This window comes from Corvus moneduloides, chromosome 5 (genome assembly GCF_009650955.1).
Source record: "Corvus moneduloides isolate bCorMon1 chromosome 5, bCorMon1.pri, whole genome shotgun sequence".
Lineage (NCBI taxonomy): Eukaryota > Metazoa > Chordata > Aves > Passeriformes > Corvidae > Corvus > Corvus moneduloides.
In genome coordinates this window covers 2,115,954-2,135,469 of record NC_045480.1, presented here as the reverse complement: position 1 = coordinate 2,135,469, position 19,516 = coordinate 2,115,954, and the positions used below count along the sequence as shown (strand labels likewise).

At 46.9% G+C, this 19,516-nt stretch overlaps 1 protein-coding gene across 5 annotated transcripts; it reads left to right on the top strand.

The window, feature by feature from the left end:
• The first annotated feature begins 2,253 nt into the window (after positions 1 to 2,253).
• On the top strand, positions 2,254 to 18,440 carry M1AP (meiosis 1 associated protein). Of its 5 annotated transcripts, none has more exons than XM_032109044.1 (10): positions 2,254 to 2,348; positions 6,885 to 7,167; positions 9,402 to 9,584; positions 11,197 to 11,371; positions 14,361 to 14,534; positions 15,042 to 15,192; positions 15,773 to 15,914; positions 16,438 to 16,644; positions 17,176 to 17,331; positions 17,515 to 18,440. In XM_032109044.1, exons 1-10 carry the CDS (start codon positions 2,266 to 2,268, stop codon positions 17,653 to 17,655), a joined length of 1,695 nt encoding a protein of 564 aa, XP_031964935.1. In that variant the 5' UTR covers positions 2,254 to 2,265; the 3' UTR covers positions 17,656 to 18,440. The 5 variants fall into 5 exon arrangements, with proteins under 5 accessions (XP_031964935.1, XP_031964936.1, XP_031964938.1 ...); XM_032109048.1 differs by having other exon boundaries at positions 2,269 to 2,395; XM_032109045.1 differs by lacking the exon at positions 17,515 to 18,440 and having other exon boundaries at positions 17,171 to 17,268.
• Positions 18,441 to 19,516: the final 1,076 nt, after the last annotated feature.

The following is a 19,516-nucleotide window of genomic DNA, read 5'->3' as shown; positions in this document are numbered from 1 at the left end:
AGGGAACTGTGGGAGTCAGGGGCTGGAATTCCCAGGGGTTATTTGTGCTTTTTTCAGAGCTAAACCATCACGGGACTGTTCCATCCTGTCTCCTTTCTGCCATCCATTTAACCTTTCGCGTTGTATTTCCCCCCAAATATTCCAGCGCAGTTCCCAGGATTTTTGTCAGGCAGCAGAAACCACGAGCCGCTTGAAGCTCACAAAAAGCCTCGCTCGGATCTGTTCTGGGACCACACTCCAGGCAGCATTTCCCTCTGCAAATTCCAGAGGCTAATTAGTCAGCCATAAAAGAATAAATACTGACCCTGGAATTATGGAAGGATGCTTTTACTTCAATCAGGAGAGACGGAGGATATAAAAAATTCATCAGTTTACACCTGAGCCATTTCCTAACTGCAGAACCGGGAAATAAAGTCACAATCACTCCTGACTTCCAGAGCACCCAGGTTTCGTAGACTTCTGTGGAGTGTTTTCAGATGCTTTGCTTATATATATATACATATATAAAATTAATATCAGCATATTTCTAGATTTCAATCTCTGTCCGAAATGCCAGCCCTGCCTCCCCGACCAGTTCGCTGATGCCTTTCGCTCCAACGTGTTCTCTGTCCCCTATACATGAGCTCCGATTTTAAACCCAAAATATTCACTCTGTCCCCTATAGTTTACCTCACATTCCCCCCCACAAAAACGTTCATTCCATCCCTGACAGGTTTTATCCCTCCAATTTTCCCTACCTGTCCCTTAGTGATAAGCTCAATTTTACCCCCAAAATATCACCCATTCATCGCCTCAATTTTACATCAAAATTTCCATTTTCTTCAGCACAGATTAACTCAGTTTTTACCCTCAAAATAGTCATTTTATCCCCTAAAAAAGGGCGAGAAACGGGAGAGGACGCCGACTTGCAGTACCGAGCATTCCCCACACGGCGGCAGCACTGAGCGGAGAAAGCCACTGCGCATGCGCCGCTCGCTTTGTTCCATCCCGGGAACAAATTAATTACGGGCGAAGCGGGGATTCACTCGAGTCACTGCGCGTGCGGCTTTTTTGGGGTGATTGTCGTGGATTTTCGGTTTGGTTTGGGTCGTTTTTCGTTTGGTTTGGAGGGGTTTTGTGGGGGGTTGAGTTTTTTTTTCCCTTGCAGTACCGCCGAGTCATTGGGGGGCTGCAGTTCCTCGTGTTGACCACCCGGTGGCAGCAGCGACTCAAGCCAAGCCGCGATCCCGGGCTCGCTCTTTTCTGGCCTTTTCAAGCCTTTTATTCTTTTAATTTATAAATTCAGAAGTTAAATTTGCCCTTTCAAACACTGCAGTTCTATAGCCAAAGCTCTCTTATATCTTAAAATCCTGTATATAAGACAACAGACACGTAGGGTTGTTTCGAAATCAATTTTTATCTATATTCATTTTGTCAATATGTATAAAAATGAGGAGCTTGAAAGGTTTTAGTATTTACACACACGCACGCTCCCTGTGAGTTTTCAGGCATTTTTGGGGCTGTGACCTCCTTTTTCGTGAGGGCCCAGCTGCTCTCCTTGATTCCCTACTCATCCCTTCCCTCGTGCCACTACGGAGCTGGAAGTCAAGAGTAAAAATGCAAAGAGTAAAGCGGAAAACCAACCCCAAATCTTAATAACTCGCTTTATAGTAAAAAGATGTGTCTTTGTTTACATACCTCCAGTAAAAATATTCCCTCTAGGGAAGTCCTGGATTTCCTTTTGCATTCAGTAAACTGGCACAGCTGCGAGCTGATTCCATTAAATTCTTATCTCCAAAATACAGTTATCCTTCAAGGAGGGATTTTTGGGCTGTCACACAGTTAGGAGGGACCTCTGGCCAGCTGCACTGGCCCCACCGATGCCCATTGGTTCTAAGCCACGTAATTCTCTTCATTAATTAGCATTCTATCCCTATTAGTTAATGATTTCTCGCCCTCATCTGGCCCACATTCTTTAGCCCTTTAATCACCTTTCCAGCCCTTAATCCCCTCTGCATCTTCTGATTCCTCCAACGTCCTTGAAGGGCCATAAATTTACAATCCCAGATGTCCAATCTTCCAGCTCCCTTTGGCTTTGTTAATTGAGGCTTGCCGGGGTTAATTTGGGAAAAATTAATGTTTAGGTGATTGAATGATCAAAGTAACAATAATTTAAGCGGTGCAGCATGCGATGGGAGGGTCACAAAGCGCAGGTTTTGGGAAGCAGAGCGACTCCCGTTTTCCCGAGCATCCCAACCTCGGGATTGCGGGAAGCTCTCGCTGCGCATGCGCGGCGGCCCCGCCCGGCCGGGACCCACCCGGGATCCGCCCGGGATTCGGGACAGGACCGGGAAACCGGCCCCGCCCAGGTGGGTCCGGGCCTGGATCGCGGCATTCCCACGGGAGCAGCTCCGGGGTGAGCCGGGATCGGGAAGCGCCGCCGGCTGCGGGGGGAGCGGCACCGGGCAGGGCCCGGCCCCAACCGCGGGCACGGCAGCGGGAAAAGGAGCTTTCTTCCCAAATTCCTTAGGGAAGGCCTTCTCCAGGGTATTTGGGAGTTGGGAGGTGAAAAACGTAAACCTGTGCTTCCGTGGGAAGTTAATAATTAGTCCTGACTTCCCGCGTTAAATGCAGCTGAGGCATCCAAGGATAGCAGCCTCGGGCAGTGCTGCCGTGGGGCAAACGTGAAGGAAAACGTGGGGAAAAACCCAATTCAGGGATGGAAGGTGCCCCTGAAAAAAACAGATGGGCCAGAGGGGTTTAGTCCTGGTTCTGCTTTAATTGCAGCATCAAAATGCTCCATCAAGGCCCCAGGTTGGGGGAACAAAGCTGGAGCCCTGCATCCCTCCCCGTCCTTCCATGCCACAGCAGGGAAAAATGCCATGGCAGCAAGGAATAATGTCTGGAAAACACAAATGGGATGTGAGGGAGTCCAGCAAAGCTGCTGGTTTACCTGACACCCCTTGGTGGCATGGCCACCCTTCAGGCACACATGGCTGTCACAGTCCCAGTACAGCCCAGTACAGGTGTCCCAGTCCCTGTCCAGCTGTCCCAGTCCCTGTACTGCCCAGTAGAGATGTCCCAATCCCTGTCCACCTGTCACAGTCCCTGTACAGCCCAGTACAGGTGTCCCAGTCCCTGTCCAGCTGTCCCAGTCCCTGTACTGCCCAGTACAGGTGTCCCAATCCCTGTCCAGCTGTCACAGTCCCAGTACAGCCCAGTAGAGATGTCCCAATCCCTGTCCACCTGTCACAGTCCCAGTACAGCCCAGTACAGGTGTCCCAATCCCTGTCCAGCTGTCCCAGTCCCTGTACAGCCCAGTACAGGTGTCCCAATCCCTGTCCAGCTGTCACAGTCCCAGTACAGCCCAGTACAGGTGTCCCAGTCCCTGTCCAGCTGTCACAGTCCCTGTACTGCCCAGTACAGGTGTCCCAATCCCTGTCCAGCTGTCCCAGTCCCTGTACAGCCCAGTACAGGTGTCCCAATCCCTGTCCCTGTACTGCCCAGTACAGCCCAGTAGAGCTCTCCAGTCCCTGCAGAGACCTCAACAGCCAGAGCCACCTCAGCACATCCTGGTGTTCCAGGTGGGACGTCCCACAGGATTTCCTGTGGGACCAGTGCTGCCATCCCTTGCTCCCAGGATCCAGCCACCAGTGAGGGGGTGTTGCTGCCTTAAGCTTTTAAAAAAAACCCCAAAACAGTACAGGAAATATGAATATGAAAATGTCACAGTAAGACTGAAACTTTAGACTCGGAGGTCACATCCAGGGTAGAAGGGGTTCAGGTTGTAGGAGCCATCGGAATGCAGGGACCTGGAGGACAATTCCAGTCTGCTCCAGCACGTGGCTGTATCCCAGGATTTTCCATGCAGCCTCAGGGGCGATTCCCTGCCTGCAGCACGTTCTGGGCCCATGAATTATTTGTGTTTCTGTCAGGTTAGTGTGTGTGTGTGTTGACATGGTGTCATCCCGGGTTCTTAATCAAGATGCCAGGAAAGATGGAGCACCTGCCCCCTGAGGCTTCATTAGCCGTGCCCATAATCTCATCACAGAGTTATTACAATTCCTATAAAGTTTAATTCTGAGAATTCCAGCCTGTCACTCAAGCACAAGGTCCCCCTGATAGCACAGCTCTCATGGTGGGCTTTGAGTTGGCTGTTGTTCCACAGGAGCCCCTGGGAGTTCTGCAGGAGCTTGTCCTTGCTCTGCTGCTCTGTCCACACACTGGTGGTTAAGGTTTTATTATTTTTACTCATTTTTAGTGATTCAGAATTTAAAAATGCCTTTTTCTAAACTCCTACAATGTTATGGTTCCTCTTCTTTTGAGAAAAAACAAAAACCCTATAAAGGTTATAATGAGTGATTTTAACACTAATATAAAGTGACGATTCTTACTAAGATTTGATGATTTTTCTGTCAGTAAAAGCACAAGTCTAAAGCCATTTATTTATGATTGATTAGAGCACTGATGAATAGAGTAACACATAATATCTTCTATTATACAGGCTCTGGAATAATCTTGTTTTCAGTAGCTTGATTTTATGCGAGCTCTTTCGCTTTTTTGTCTTTATTCTTCTGTTGATCCCAACCTTTTAGATAAATCCTTTGTAGGCTAGGTGGACAAAAGGATTCACACCAGAGTGAATCCACACTGCACAGCCAGTTTATTTTCTAGTAAACCCACTTATTTCTGCAGCTTGATCTGTTTTGCACATGACAATATTCCTTTTTCCCAGGGTTTTGAAGCTTACTCTGAAAATGGCACCTTTTTAAACCAATTATCTTTAATCCTCTTTAACCAGTGGCTTTGTTGCTACACCTTTTTAGACTTGGATATTATTTAATAATGGGTTTTTATAACAAACTAAGCATGTAGGATGATGTGCAATTGCAGAATGTCCTCAGCAGCCACAAATCACTCATTATAAAGAAGTTTTCTTTCTGTCCCTTTCTAGTTCTGCAGAATTTGTGTCTCCTTGCGTTGCGCAAAATGCACATCACCAGCCCTGACACCTGGAGTTCTGTTTTATTGAGCAATCACTTAATGTCAAATCAGCTGCCAGGACTTGCAGTTTACACAATTCTCATGGAACTGTGGTGGAATCCCATGGGATGGGCTCTGTCAGTCCACCCAATGCCTAAATGAGGATGTCATTTTACCACAGCAACCACTGACACAGAATTCCTCAGTTCTCCAGCCTCACCAGAGCCCAGGGAGGGCTATAAAAGAGGTCAAATATTGTACAGAGTGCTGCGTATCAATCATGTTAATATTGCTAAGCAGAGATTAATTAAGACACCACAATTATGAAGAAATGAAATTCAGTTGGTAAAGAGTTGATGAGGGGCTTATTTTACAAAACCAATTTAAAAGAAGCATAGTCCTGTAGAGCGCCAAAAATGAGAGAATTCATTCAAAATTAGGAAAACTCTGTCTGCTTCAGCATCAAAGCTCATTTTCCTCTCTGAAACCCATGCTAAGGCCCAACTCTGGTGGATTTCTGACAGGGTGGGTTTTGTTTTGTTTCCTTCTTTGAGAAAGCTCTGGGGGGTTGCAGAGTTCAGTAGCATTGAAGCCTCATCAGAAAAAATTCAGACAGACAAGTCCTTTCCCAGATTCAGTCATGTAATTGAGTAAACTCTGCTGTAAATTGAAAAGCTCCAGGAGAGACACTGATTAAAGTGGTATCTGGCAGTTTTTCATTTGACAATCTAATTCTATCAGAGGACTAATCAAAGCAAGATACCTACATGATCTGTATCTGTATTTATAATATTTTCACCAGCTCTGAAGTGTTCACCCCAGTTTTGAAATTCAGGCTGTGATCACTCTGTTTTGCCTGCACTGACAGGCATCCTAAGGAATCCTAGAAATTCAGATTTTTCTCTGATGATTCTTCAGCCAGATAGAAACTAATTTCTTGCTCTTCCCAAGCCTTGCAGAAATTCTTACTCCAAAGTGCTGGAGGCTGTAGGAAATGTAGTATCTTGTCTCCTTGGTGACCATAAAAGAGCTGTTTGTGTGAGCTGAGCATACCACACAAGTGACAGGCCTGGATTCTGACCAGAGCCTGACTATGTGAATCCAGGGCTGCTTCAAACTTTTACTGATTCTGCTGGGAAGGAAGCTGTAGGAAGAAAAAATGATCCTCGTTCATATTGAGAAGGTGCATGCAGTCATACCAACACTTTTCTTTTTTGAAGCATTTCCTGTATCTTTAGAAACAGCACTGAATGTTTTGCATGGATTTAGTGAAGGTAGGATTTTAGAAAGGCTCTTTGCTCACGAAGTAAAAAAGAGAATTTTTTTAACAGGAAAATGCTCTTGTGCTTAAGATTGAAGGGAGATTGGGGGGGGTGGGGAACAAATGTCATATTCAAGGAGCTCATCCCAGGTGTTTGATGCTCTGAAGAACAAGGGTTGGCTCTCCACACCCACAAAGTAAAATTCATGGATATGCAGGATTTTCTTGCTGTGTCCTGCTGGCCTTTTTTAGCTACAACAGCTGGGGATGAAGGAGCAGGGACTGTTCTCCCCAGGGTTTGGGTGCAACCTCCTGGCCAGTGCAGAATTAGGAGGTGGAGTTCCCAGTCTTGTTTTCCAGCAGCTGATGGATGCACCAGAGCCAGGCTGGGGGACCACCTCACAGCTCCATGCTGCCAACATTTGAAACTGCTCCAGCTGCACCTGTAAGAGCCTCTCTGCCACATTTTTCTTTAGTGAAAACATTCTGTTTCCTGACCACATGCATCTTCCCTTTTCTTCCTGTGGGTTTATGAGAGTATGGACAACAGTTGCTTTGGAGAAGGATTAGGAATCTAAATTATTGGTGAGCTGTGATTTCAAGCAAATGGGAAAGGGAGAGCCTCCCTCATTGCAGTTCTTCATTTATTTCTCCCGTTCAGATGCATCACCAGGCACGTAACACCCACAGAAGCCATGAATTCCAGAAGATTACCCTCAGAAACACGGAGAATTTTTCCTGCTGCTAAAGCCCCCAGCCAGCAGCCATCCCGCATCCTGGTGGTGGATGTCACCTCTCCTTCCTGGGCCAACACTTGCTCCGTGCTCTCCGAGGCTCTGGAAAACGTCCTGTGCCTGGCATGTGGCCTGGCAGGGCCCTGCCGTGTGCCCCTGCTCAGCCTCTACATGGTACAGCCTCAGCAGGAGTGTCTGCTGCCCTTCACGGTATGCCCCAGGCTGTGCTGCTGCTCAGGAAAAAAAAAAAAGTTATTATTTATATCTAAATTTATCTCTAAAAATCTGTATTCAAATTTATATCTAAATATCAACCCTTCTCAGAGCAATTGTTTCACGGACCTCACGGAAGAGGTGAATTTTCTGAAAGGATGAAGTTTAAAAGGAGGAGTGTCATTTTTTATCTGGTGTGCATAAATTAGGTTTTGTGCTCTTCCTTGCTAAAACATCTGGTTTGGAGCATCTGTTGCACCTTTCATGTGCTGCTCTGTGCTGTACTGCTTCTCTGTCAGAATTTGCACACACAACTCAAGCTGTAATAATTTGGACACTGAACAAATACTACCAATGTGTGAGAGGTTCTAGATGTTGAAGGGGAAAGGTGCAGAGTTAAAATAACTCTGCTGAATTTGAGAAATATCCTGAAATCATAAATATCACAGAATTACCTGGAAGAGTCCTCTAAGACTAAATCCAACCCAAAGCTCAGCACTGCCAAGCCCACCACTAAACCATGTTCCTAAAGTGCCACATCCACACAGATTTTAAATATAGAGATCTAAATCACTAAGAACAAGTATTGCTCTCATTTAGGGCTCTGCAGAGGAATAAATGTAGATGCAGAATGAGTAGCAGCTCTGCAGTAATAGTTTGGGAATACAAATATGCATCTCAAAGTTCACAAGAATTTTTGAAGATTGTTAGAAGCCATCACACTGAGCACTCTCATTTACACGTCAGTGTGAACACACAGGATTAACCCTTCCACTTTATCCAGCACTGGTGGAAACGTTCTGAAAGGTTTTGTCGAGTCTTCACCTGGGGAAAATAAAAAATCAGAGGTCAAGAGTAAATTAGCAAATGGGATCAGCAAGAAGACTCTGGCTAATGGTGGTGTTTATTTTGTAGAAAAGGTTATAGGTGATGTGACAAGGATAATCTTATGACTGCTGCTCCTGATCAGGTGACTTTTTTATTTAAACAACAATTCCTCATTTTGATGGCCACGGTTTTTAAAGACAGAGGAGCCCTTAGATCACAGTTTGGCTTTCTTCATATCACAGGCTATTCTGTTTCACTGAAGTACGCCTATCTCATTAAAGCTTCCTTCCAGAAAGCCGTCTAGTTTTGATCTGAAGATAAAACAAGAGGGGTAATCAAGTACTTCTCTTGATAGTTTCATCCAGTGGTCAATAATTGTCATTTTGAAACTTGCACCTGGTCTCTAATTTTCATTTATTTGCTTTGTCTTCCAGGGATTTCTTAATATATTTACCCTTCTGTCTAGATTGAAAAACCCACTTGTATTTTATCCTTTCTTCCTCTAAATAGAAGCAGGTTCCTTCTCTGTTCTGGCTGGTAAATCAAGAACAAATTATAAGTTTAACTGCAAAACATTTTTACAATAATTTTAATAATTTCCAAGCCATTCTTTGTATTCCCTCTGCTGGTTTTTTGGGGGCAGCATTCCAGTAGTAGACATCAGCTGCTGTACTGAAGCTGTTTTTCAGAGCTGTGTTAAAGGGTGCTTGTTAGACAAATCACATGAAGTCAGGAAAGCCCCAGAGCTGAAAATAGAGGTGGGGAGAGTACATGGGGAAGTGTCACACACAGTTACCCTGGTTTTAATCTCTCCTTGGTGCTTGTTTATGGTCTCTGTTCCCACTGGTCTCCCCAATAGGAGAGCCCAGGAAGCTTCCCTGGAAAGGGCAGGGAGGAGAAAACAGAGAAATCAGAGAAAAAGTAGATAACTGTGGGGGAGAGCAAATGGTGACAAGATAAGAAATCAGCATTTAAGCATCAAAAAATTTAATGTGGGAGTGAATAACAACTGAGCAGAGCCCTTCCACTGTTCCCACTCAGTCCCACTGAAAGCTCACCCTGCAAACCACGGCTCAGGTGTGCTTCAGTGACCTGGGGGCTCCACACACCTGAAGCAAACGAGTCAAATGTTCACCTGCTGCCTCTTCAGTGAGGAAGGTGACTTCTGGCAGTAATGCCTTGTATTGTTTTAAATAAATTTTGTAGAGTTCACTCAATATCTTTCCTGAGCCCACCATGGACCAGTTTAGCTGGTGGGTCTGTCTCAACTCTGAGTTCTTGCTGAGGAAGGTGCACCTGAAGGTGAGCTCACATCTCTGTGACCAGCAGCCTTTTTCCACATTATGGAGAGGTATTTCACATTGTTTACCAGCCTTTCCTGCTCCTTGAACTCTGTTTTACAGCAAGTGAAAGAAAACTTTGCCCGAATTCAAGCCTGCCTTTCCGAGCTCCGCTCGCTCCCGGCTGAAGGCTGCTTCCCCCAGGGGGGGAATGGAGTGGTGCAAGCTGTGCAGGATGGATTGCAACAATTCAAGCAGTACAGCGGGCACACGGCAGCAGGAGGCTCAACAAATAGTTCTGTTGAGGTAAGGAAATGCTGGGAAAGGAGTGGGAGCCAGCCCACATCATTGTGCTTTATAAATGTGTATCTCATGTGCAGTGAACGTGCTGAAAAATTTCAGTATTCATCATTCTGGTTGTTTCAGAGATCCACTGTCCAGAAATTCTGAAGGAAGATATCAAGTGCTTAAATCCCTCTGGACAGATTCCTGTGGAAAAGGGGACATATCTAGGGAAAGCTGCATGTACAGCAGTCCTGGCCCAGGATGTGATAGATTTTGGTGGTTGTGTTCTCAGCTCTGAATGTGTGTTTTTGCATAAAGGGGAGGGAAGCTGCTAATAACACATGAGAACAGACATATGAGTGCAGAAAGCAGAGCACGGTTCACAGGAGGAAGTATTTTTTTTAAAGCAGTATCAACTGACATGAAAGAACAGGGGAAAGGACTCACACAGAAATGGTGTTTTCCCCTGGACATAAGAAAATATTAGCTCCAAGCAGTTTTGCATTTCAGACTTCCCAGGCCCAGGGTCCACCTGCCAGTCTTAAAAAAACCAGTCTTAAAAAACAAAATGAGATTTCCCACAAGTGAAACTTCCCAAGTCTTTCTGCTTTGTTTAGGTCCTTAAACCCTTCCAGAGTCTCACAGAGCCACGCTGTGATCAGGCTGTAGTTGAGGCTCACCCCCAGTGTCTGTCCAGGAAACCTTTCTCCTGATTTTCTGCTTTTCTTAGGGCTTTGAGGTATTTTTCCTGACCATTTGAAAGGTGATTTGTGCTTTAACTCTAAAGCTGGGGGTTGGAATGAACAGAGCACACTTTGGACACAAGACCTTTCTTGTCACACAACAAAATCCAGGATATTTTCTGGTGTACTTGAATGAACAAGCTACCTTCAAAATTAAGTTAATCCACGGATGTAGGGAGTTTTTACTCTGCTAAGCAATCCTTGTTCCTCTAGATTATGCAATTTTATTGTACTTCTCTTTGCAAGGGGATGTAAGACATGCTGCAGGGACAGGCTCTGATCACTGACAGGCAGGAGGGAGTTTAACCCTTACAAAAGGCCAAAAAAAGTTTCAGTTAAAGGCCTCTTTCTGCTTCAGATACTTAAGTGATTGCAGTTCCACCCCCCCCCCCCCCCATCACAAGCATCTTTTTATGCAGAGTAAGTCGAATTTTTGTTTCCTTTTCTCCGTATCAGACCAAAACTGGGCAGTGGGAATCACACCTACTGCTGCTCTCTTGGGAAATATCTTTAGGATAGACTGAATATGTAAAAAAAAAAATAAAATTCCCATTCAGCTTTTGAGGGAGAAGGCCAAGTTTAGTCTGTTTGAACTATAATTAATGTGGAAGTCCCTTCTTACACACAGAGACTCACTGATCACAAGTGCAAAGCAGAGAGCACAAAACCTGTAGATGTTCCTCCAGTGAACCCTCTCAATCCATTTCAAATTGGCTTAAATGTGAGCCAAAACTCAAAAAAATTCCTTATAAATCTGCTTTAGAATAGATCAGCTATTTCAGCAAGGTTTCTCCTCTCTCCGTGGTAAGACCAGTGCTACTCAACATCATCACCTCTCAAGAGAAAATTCGGGTACAGGCATCTCCTGCATGCTCTGATTTATGTTCCAGATCATGATTTTGACCAGCCAGCCCAGCAGAGAAATGGTAAAGCAGCTGGAAAAGAAGCTACAAGACATAGACCTGGTGAGTCTGCGAAGGATACAGGTCATTGAGGTTCTGAAGAGAGATTTCCTGGAGCCCGAGGACGTGGAGCAGTGTGTGCTAGCAGAGGAGCCCAGCAGTGGTGAGTGGAAGGCAGTTTTAGGGACGTTATGGCTTTGGGCAGCACGACAGCCACTGGTTCTTGCTCTGGTCCAACCTCTGCCACTTCCCTTTGGGCCATTTAATGTCCCTTAGGTCAGTGGGAACTGCTGTGCCTGGAGGAAGTCTGTAGCACAGCACTTCTCTGGGCCTCAGAGAACTTACAGACCTCATGTATTACTTCAGCTCTGGGTATTATTTAAAATTCATGTGTGATACAGCTTTACTGGGGGGGAGGGGGTTAAAGAGAAAAAGGCATCGAGTTATGGGGGTTACACACTCTAAGCATGGAGAAAAGCAGCAGCAGGTAAGCAAGAACAGTATCAAAGACAAAAAACCAGCTGATTAAGAGGCTTGGTCAGTGAAAGTAACTCTTCCCAGCACTGTGCAATGTGCAGCCTGGGAGAGAGGATTAGAAGGGGTTATTTCTGTTTTTCCTGAGGGACAGGCAGTGTTGTCCCTTGTTGTTCATCTTCTTTTGTGGTTGCAGTAGCAAATTTCTGGTCAATTGTCACAGTAGGGACTGGGAATCCTGCAGGGAAGCCCTGGAAGACTCAACTCCACAGAGGAAGAGATGTTCTGTGCCACTCTGTCACAGGGATGCTTTAGGGAATGCGAAACCCCACCATATTATTTTTTAAAGTGGAGTTTTGTGTAGCCCTTTCACCCAGTAAATGGAATGAAAACATAAATGTGGACATCAAGGCCACTGAAATGTCATGTGCTGAAATTCTAATTTTCTGAGTAGAAGAGTCAGATGAACTACTTGCTAAGAAAAGCAACAGGGGATGAATAGGTCAAATAATTTGAAAAATGAGCCCACCTGGTTTATGATATCCATTGGAGCTCCCTTCTTCTGTTTCAGAAAAAAAAAAATCCATTTTACTATTAAAAAATTGCGGCAAAGAGCATTGAATTTGCAAGATCCAGTGTGCAGGAAGTGCAAGGTTAGTGCTGTCTGGAACTACAAAATAAATATTGTGGTGCAGCACTTCATCAAGAGCTTCATTTCACTGAGGAGATTTCTTCCATTAGTTTATTTAGGGGCTATTTGAACCTACTTCTATTTTTAGTATGCAGAGCAGGATCAGGATATCCCCTCCACAGGCTCATTCCCAGGGTAGTGCAGCTGGGGAAGACTTCAATATTTTGAAACTCCCCCACTGGCAAAACTTAGAACGGCTTTGAACATGCTGAGATTTCGGAATCAGAACAAACTGATTTAACTAAACCCCATGCAGAGCAGGACATTTGAGGTGGGAATAATCTGGGGGAGTAACCAACAGGCTGCCTGGCCTTTGGATGGGCTGGTCTCTAAATTGTAACCTATTATTATTATTTCTCTTCCCCTACCCCATTACACTCCCTGAAAGCAGCTTTGCCAGACCTTTTGCTAACAAAGGTTAATATTTGCATGTGCTGGAGATAACGGGTCCCAGCTATTTCTGTTTGGGAAAAACAAAAAACAAGCCCTGCAGATAAAGCACTAATGCATTTTTTGTGACCACAGCCCAACTTCTGCAAGTCCCAGGGCTCCTTTCTCTATATGGGCTCTGCTCTCCAGGAAATTTGATTCCCATTGCACAGGAGATGTTGGCATCCCAACCTGTTTTTCCTAAGCAATGAATGCAGTGAATTTATTTGGAATTGTCATGTCTTGTGCCAGCTGCAGATGTGTAAGTGATTAAATATCTATTACAGACGAGAAAGTAAAAAAAAAAAAAAAACCAAACAGGAAAATATTTACTGAGGGAAGATCTGAAGCATTTACCAGCCCCAAAACACAAATAATCCCCCTTGTCAGCAGTGTTTTGCTGTTTGTGAAAGTCAATTACATGGATTTCCTGGTGCTTTGTCTTCTGAGCTGTTAATGCCCTCTTCAGTGCACATCCCTGAGAGAAGCCCAAGTCCAAAATCCATAGGCAATGCCTCCAAACCAGGAGGGTGCATTCTGCAGGGAAATGGGAGCAAGGCTCAGTGTCAGGGCAAGGAGCTGGGCAGTGGAACAACTCCGTTCATGAAGAGTGGCTTCCAACTTAAAAAAAAAAAAAAAAAAGAAGTAAAGAACAGAAAAAAATGGAATGAAAGGTCGTGGCAGCCAGGGACAGTCAAAGAGGATGATAAGGAAAGGTTTTTAGTAGCAAGGGCAGTGGGAATGATCTCCTGTTGTGAGTGGGAGTCAAGTCTGCTTTGCTGCAGAGGCACAACCGATGTGCTCCTAGTGCCTTCCTCAAGGCTGGGAGGTGGGAACAGTCCAAAAGTGTGTCCTGCAGAGCATTTGAAGAATGGCAGTCATTACAGTAGTCCTGGGTTATTTGCCAGGTAGAAATGAATGAATTTCCATGATTTTTTTCTTTGGTTTTGGGGTTTTTTTAAATGCACAGTGACGTTTTTGCCAACTAGAAGTACTGCATAAAGAAAAGATTTCTCAGTGTAGATGGATGTAGCACTGTTTTTTAATCCCCCTACTGGCCTGGTAAACACAAGGGGGGAAAAAAAAGGCTATTTCAGTTATTTATTCATCTTCTCAGAAAGCCTTTTCCACATCCTGGCTATATGGTAAAGCTATTTGTGCTACCAGACTGTACCTTCTGTCTTTACAAGTGGCTATATCACATGTCTTATGCAATTTGCAAATTGATTTTTTTTTCCCTTCACTTTATTTTATTTATCCTGTTTTATTTCTCTGCTGGACTTCAAGCTAGCTTCTTATTTAGATGCACCTCTGAGGTATTATTTTTGGGTGGGTTTGGGGTTTTTTTTTGCAAGGGTTTATATTGTTCATATCCTGCCTAACTCTGCTGTCCAGCCTACATTTCTCCGTGCCTAAAAGCTGGTGCTACATCACACCACATTTGTCTGCACCTCCAGCACAGGGGTTTAAGAATTGCTGGGTATGAGAAACCAGCGAAATCTTTTCGATGGCTGAAAATATTGGTGCCTTTTCACCTATTTTTTTCTTTTTCCTGCAGATATGGCAATCCTGGGAATGGACATCGAGGTGCAAACTGTAGAGGACAATGTCATCAGCCTGGAGATGCTGTTTAAAACGTGGCTCCATGACCAAGGCACAGAGAGGGAACAGCTCCATCTCCTCCTTCCCTCAGGAGGCTTCAGCCATGCTGCTGCACCCAGGAACACCTTAAGTATTTCATTTTCTTTCCCCTCTGCTCCCCTTCAGGGAGCTCCTGAATCCCTCAACCTTAAAGGTTACCCAGGATTTTCCTATGGGCATCTTCCCTCCCATTTAGAGACCTGAGTGGGATCTGTGGGTAACTGGGAAAGTCATCAGGCTTAGAAAGTTGCTGCTTTGCTACCATGGCTGCTGAGGCTGCAATAATTTCCATTCTGCAGCAAAAATGTGCCTGGAGGGGCATGTGAATTTATAGCAACGTGGTCAAGGTAAAAAGGAGCCTTTTAGAGCTTGAATAGCCCTGAAAATTGTGTTCAAAACTAAGAGTCTGTGCCAGAGCTGCACTTAAATGAAGGCTGTCTCACAGAGGGACTTGGGGACAGGTTGATGCTTGGTGTCAGGCTTTAGTGTTGTCCCTCCCTCAATAACTGCTAGAAAACACTCATTTTTAAGTGCTTTGAGCATGTCATGTGCTAAACATTGCCAATTCCAGCAAGCTAAACCATTCTCCTTCTCCCAGTGTGCCTGAAGTGCGATTTGCAGGAGAGGCTGCTGGACCCAGCCCTGCTTTCAGGGCCAGCTGATGGCCCTGGGAGAGCAGCAGATCCCAGTTCTCCCTGGCACGTGGCAGCCTGGCCATCCACAGTGCTGCACAAACTCCGGGTGCTAAAGTAAGCGGTGCTCCTTGCCTTCCACTGGGTAACTGGGAGAGGGTGTAGGAAAAGCTTCACTTTCCTGTACATTATCATCCTGGGGCCTGGTGACATCACCAGGAGGCTCTGGGGTGCTGGTGAGCCAAATTGTGGTGTGAAAAAACCCCAGTTCCATAAGTCTTCCTCTCATGGAACAGCACAGCCCACATGCAGACCACGGTCACACCTGGTGTCACCACAGCACACAGTGAGTGTGACAGCATAGGTGTCATTCATGCAACAGTTCTTTCCCCCCAGTGAAATGTTTTATTGCAATAATTCTGCTCTCTCATTACCTAGTGAGGCCACAGCAATTAATTAGATGCCAGAGCCTGAGCTAATTAGTTGGAGTAGTAGTAAAAAGCAAGCAAAGCCTCACCGTGCTGTGATTTCACCTAAGAATTTGCTTTCCTGGCAGCAGTTCATGGCACAGGGCAGAGCACAGAGATGCTCTCCAGTGTCTTTTCTGAGATTTATTTATAGGAAAAACCAGTGTAATTTCTGAGCTATGCACTTGTTCTTAAAATCACGAGCACTAACACGAGCTGTGTCCCTGCAGGGCTCTGAAGTCTGAAGGGGTCTGTGAGTCTGTGCTCTATGGGCTGCCCTTCATCATCAAGCCCACAAGCTGCTGGCAGCTGGACTGGGATGAACTGGAGACAAACCAGCACAGCTTCCATGCTTTGTGTCACAGTCTCCTGGTGAGTGTGTGAAAATTGCAGTGTGATGGGGAAAGGAACAGTCAGTGCACACCTTGTAACATCTGTCTGGCCTGCACCAGGAAACATTTTAAAAGCTGCAGCTTCATCTCATGGGCCAGAGTTGGGCTTGGAAATCCTTCCATCTACTGGAAAGATGCTACAGCTCATCAGACCTTACAGAAGACCTTCAAACCTACCAGAAATGAGTGTTTGGGGGTGTGAAGTGCAAACATCAGGCTGGAGTTAAGACTTGTGGCTTTAATTGCAAAAATAATTAACCAAGGCTTGGAGTGTGGAGAACTGGCCGTTACTGACAAGCTGTAAAGCAAAACTGGGTGTTTTTCTTAAGAATTGACTTGCTAAAAGAACAAAACAAATGCCATACTGTCCTCAGCCCTACTGCAGAATAGTTTCCCTTCCCTGGTGTGTGGGCGTGCCTGCCCTGAGCCCCACAGCTCCCACGGTGGCAGTGCTGAAGGAAGTGGCTGTTGCCTGTTGTTCACACCTGGATTTTGCCCTTTAGAAAAGGAAGTGGATGCTCTTGGCCAGGCGTGAGCCCCAGAACACTGGACCAAACTGGAACGTGGTGGTGCATCCCTATTATGTCATTGTCCCCTCCGACTCTGCCACTCTCCTGGTGAAAGCAGTGGCCACCAGAGAGCTCCTGCTGCCATCAGCCTTCCCAGCCCTCCTGGCTGAGCACCCTGATCGAGTCCAGGGCCCCATCGAGGTGAGTCACTCATTATCAGCTCTCATTATCACCTCAGCAGATACCGAGAGAAGGAAATGGCTGTGACAATGTCTAGTGACAGCTGGGATGTGATGGAGCACTCCAAAACTCCTTCCCAGCAGACAGCTCTCTTCATGGACAGCAAATACCTGTCCTTTGGAGCAATTTGCATGTCTGTTGGGGGGGAAGAGGCCTTGTGAAGCATAGTTGAGGGTGACAGTGCCCAGAAAGGGTGCTCCAGCTTGTTGGCTGGTTCTGGGCATAGGGAAAGACAGGACTGCATCCTGCAAGGGAATGTTTAAATCCATTAAGATCTGTTTGCAGATGCCTCTTGCTCTATACACGGCTAAGAGTGCTCCTTGTGGGTAGCAGCACAGCCACAGATCCCTTTTACCCTTCACTGTAGGGTGGCTTAGAGTGTCTACAACTCTGTCCCTGAAAAGGAAACCCAGAAAACCACAAACATGCAAACCCCACAGCCTCTACCTGTCACATCCCGTAGCAAACTCAAGTTCTTTCTTCCAAGAGCAGAGTGCCCTGAACAACTTGGAAGTGGAAGTTGCTTACAACCCCTTGCACCTGAAGAGCAACCTCTACAAATACCTGAAGAGTTCCTTGTACAAACCTCCACACCGGCAGCAGCCCCAGCCCCGGGAGCACCGCCCGGAGCGGCACCAGCCCAGGCAGGTGAGTCCCTGTGTGTGTGAGCAGCCTGGACGGGGTCTGATGTTCCCTCCTGGTCAAATTCCTGCAGGAGGGCTGCAGGCAGCTCCCTGTGCCCAGCAGGGCTGGGTGTAGCACCGGCAAGGCGAGGCACAGCCCAGCACCTCCTCCCACAAGATGCATTTGTGTTTTGTCTCTGTCTTGCAGCCTCAGAGCAGAGCCAAAGCTGCAGTGGCTCCCCTGCTGATGGCTCCCTCTCCTCTCCAAACGTTCAGACCAGCAGCAGCCAGGAGAGGCTCCTGTGAGGGCTCCCTGCTCCCCAAGGAGTACGAGGAGTTCCTGCAGTGAGCACCAGGACCTGCCCCTGGGCAGCCACAGGTCCTGGCTCAGCAGCTGGCCGGATGTGGTCAGGCAAGACACGGAGCTTGGCCTTGGTCAGACAGGCACTTCCCATCATTTGTTCCTCCTTGTTGTTGTTTCACGGTTGTGTTCGTCACCGAGCCAGTTCTGCAGGAAGTTTGCTGCTCGGGGACCCTCTGTCCAGAGATCCAGCTGTCCCCTGCAGCAGCAGCACCACGTATTTCCTGTTCTTGCCAGCACACGTCACCAGCCTGCCTCAAATTTGGGTTTCTGAGACTGGGCTAGCACAGGCCACAGATCACAGATCTGGGGGAGCAGAAGAGCTGCAGGCAGGGCAGGGAGGAAATCAGACAGACAAGGCAGGCAGTCGTGCTGAGCTGCCCTCATCCCACAGCAGCAGGTTCGGTGGGGTGTTTGAATAGGGGATGAAACAGGGCTCTTGAATTTAATCTTAAAGCCTGGAGTTCTGCTCTCCCAGATGATTTGGTTGCTTCCAAGATTGGCCTCGCTGTCCAACGCCCCAGCTCATGAAGGGGGTTGTAGCAAGTGCCAAGCCAGGGCAATTCCAGAGAATTCCTGCCCAGATGCCAGCCTGTTTTTCAGTGCAGATGCAGGGCAGCTGCCCCTGGCACAGCAGGAGCCGAGGGCAGCTCGACCAAGCCAAGGTGGGGTGGTCTCACCAAGCCCCTGCTGCTGAGCACCAGCACAGTTTGTGTTCTACTTACTTGGTTCTGAAAGCTGTTTCAAAATAAAGTTATCCTCCATTAAGTTCATTTTGTGCCTGTGGTTTCTGACATGTCCAGCATTGCTATCCCAACACTGACCTGTGCTTCCTGGGAAACAGCTGCAGGTGAGCAAGGGCACGAGGCAAACACCACGATCCCATCGGAGCCATCTCTTCTCCCGGGGATGCGAGCTCTGACAGGCCCTGCTATCCAACCAAAGGCATGGGCTGGCTCTTCTGTGCCCTGGCATCTCATCAGGCAGCTGCTCGCAGCAAGACATCAAGGACAGGTATCTTGGAAGACAGGGCAGACACCCAGGCAGGCCACAAGGATTGTTGGGTGCCGGAAGGAGCCATGGGCAGGAAGGAACACACAAATGGCCCAGCCTGGGGCCTGCAAACCAGTCAACATAAAAATGATAAAATCAGGTCCAGGGAGGGGGCAGCAGGGAGGCAACAAAGTTTCTGGAACCACCTCAGCCTCCCTCAGATATCCCAAAACCCATTAGACTTTTTCCCTTCTCCTGCAGCAAAACCCCAGTGGAGAAGAGGACCCAGCAGAGGGGAAGAGCCACAAGTTGGTCCTGGCCACAGCTAAGCTATATTTTTACAGGACTGAGGCTTTCCTCCTGCAACTTGGGCATCAGATAAATGCCCAGAGCTCATCCCCTTACCACCATCTCACCAGCCTGGGGACCTGAACCTGAACCTCCAGCCTTCCCCAATGGTTTGGTTGAGCTGGGGCTGCAGAAGTCCTGCTTAGCCCTCTGCACAGGAACAGCACAGTGCTGCCTGTCACACTGGTATCACAGGCTGCTAAACCTGCAGAAGTCACCAGCAGCCCCATCCAGACGTGGGGGCAGCCAATGCCAGGGTGCCTGGTCTGGCACCACATAAAAAGGACATGAAATCTCTCAAAACCATTACCAGCACCAAAAGGAGAACCTGTTTTTCCCCTGGGTAGGCTTCTGCCCAAGGCTGGCCACACAGCAATCACCCAAACCACACAGCAGGGATCACAGATTTTGCCATTAAAGTCAATGGGATCCAGACTGAGCCATTCCAGGCCTTTCAAAGCAGCTGGGAACGGGGTGGGGGGGGATCAGCATTGGGATCAAGCTGGAG

Coding starts and splice junctions, on each gene's coding strand:
- M1AP (XM_032109044.1), top strand. CDS start 2,266: ATGCGCGGCGGCCCCGCCCGGCCGGGACCCACCCGGGATCCGCCCGGG. Junction 2,349..6,884: donor GGGAAACCGGCCCCGCCCAG/GTGGGTCCGGGC, acceptor TCTCCCGTTCAG/ATGCATCACCAGGCACGTAA. Junction 7,168..9,401: donor AGTGTCTGCTGCCCTTCACG/GTATGCCCCAGG, acceptor TCTGTTTTACAG/CAAGTGAAAGAAAACTTTGC.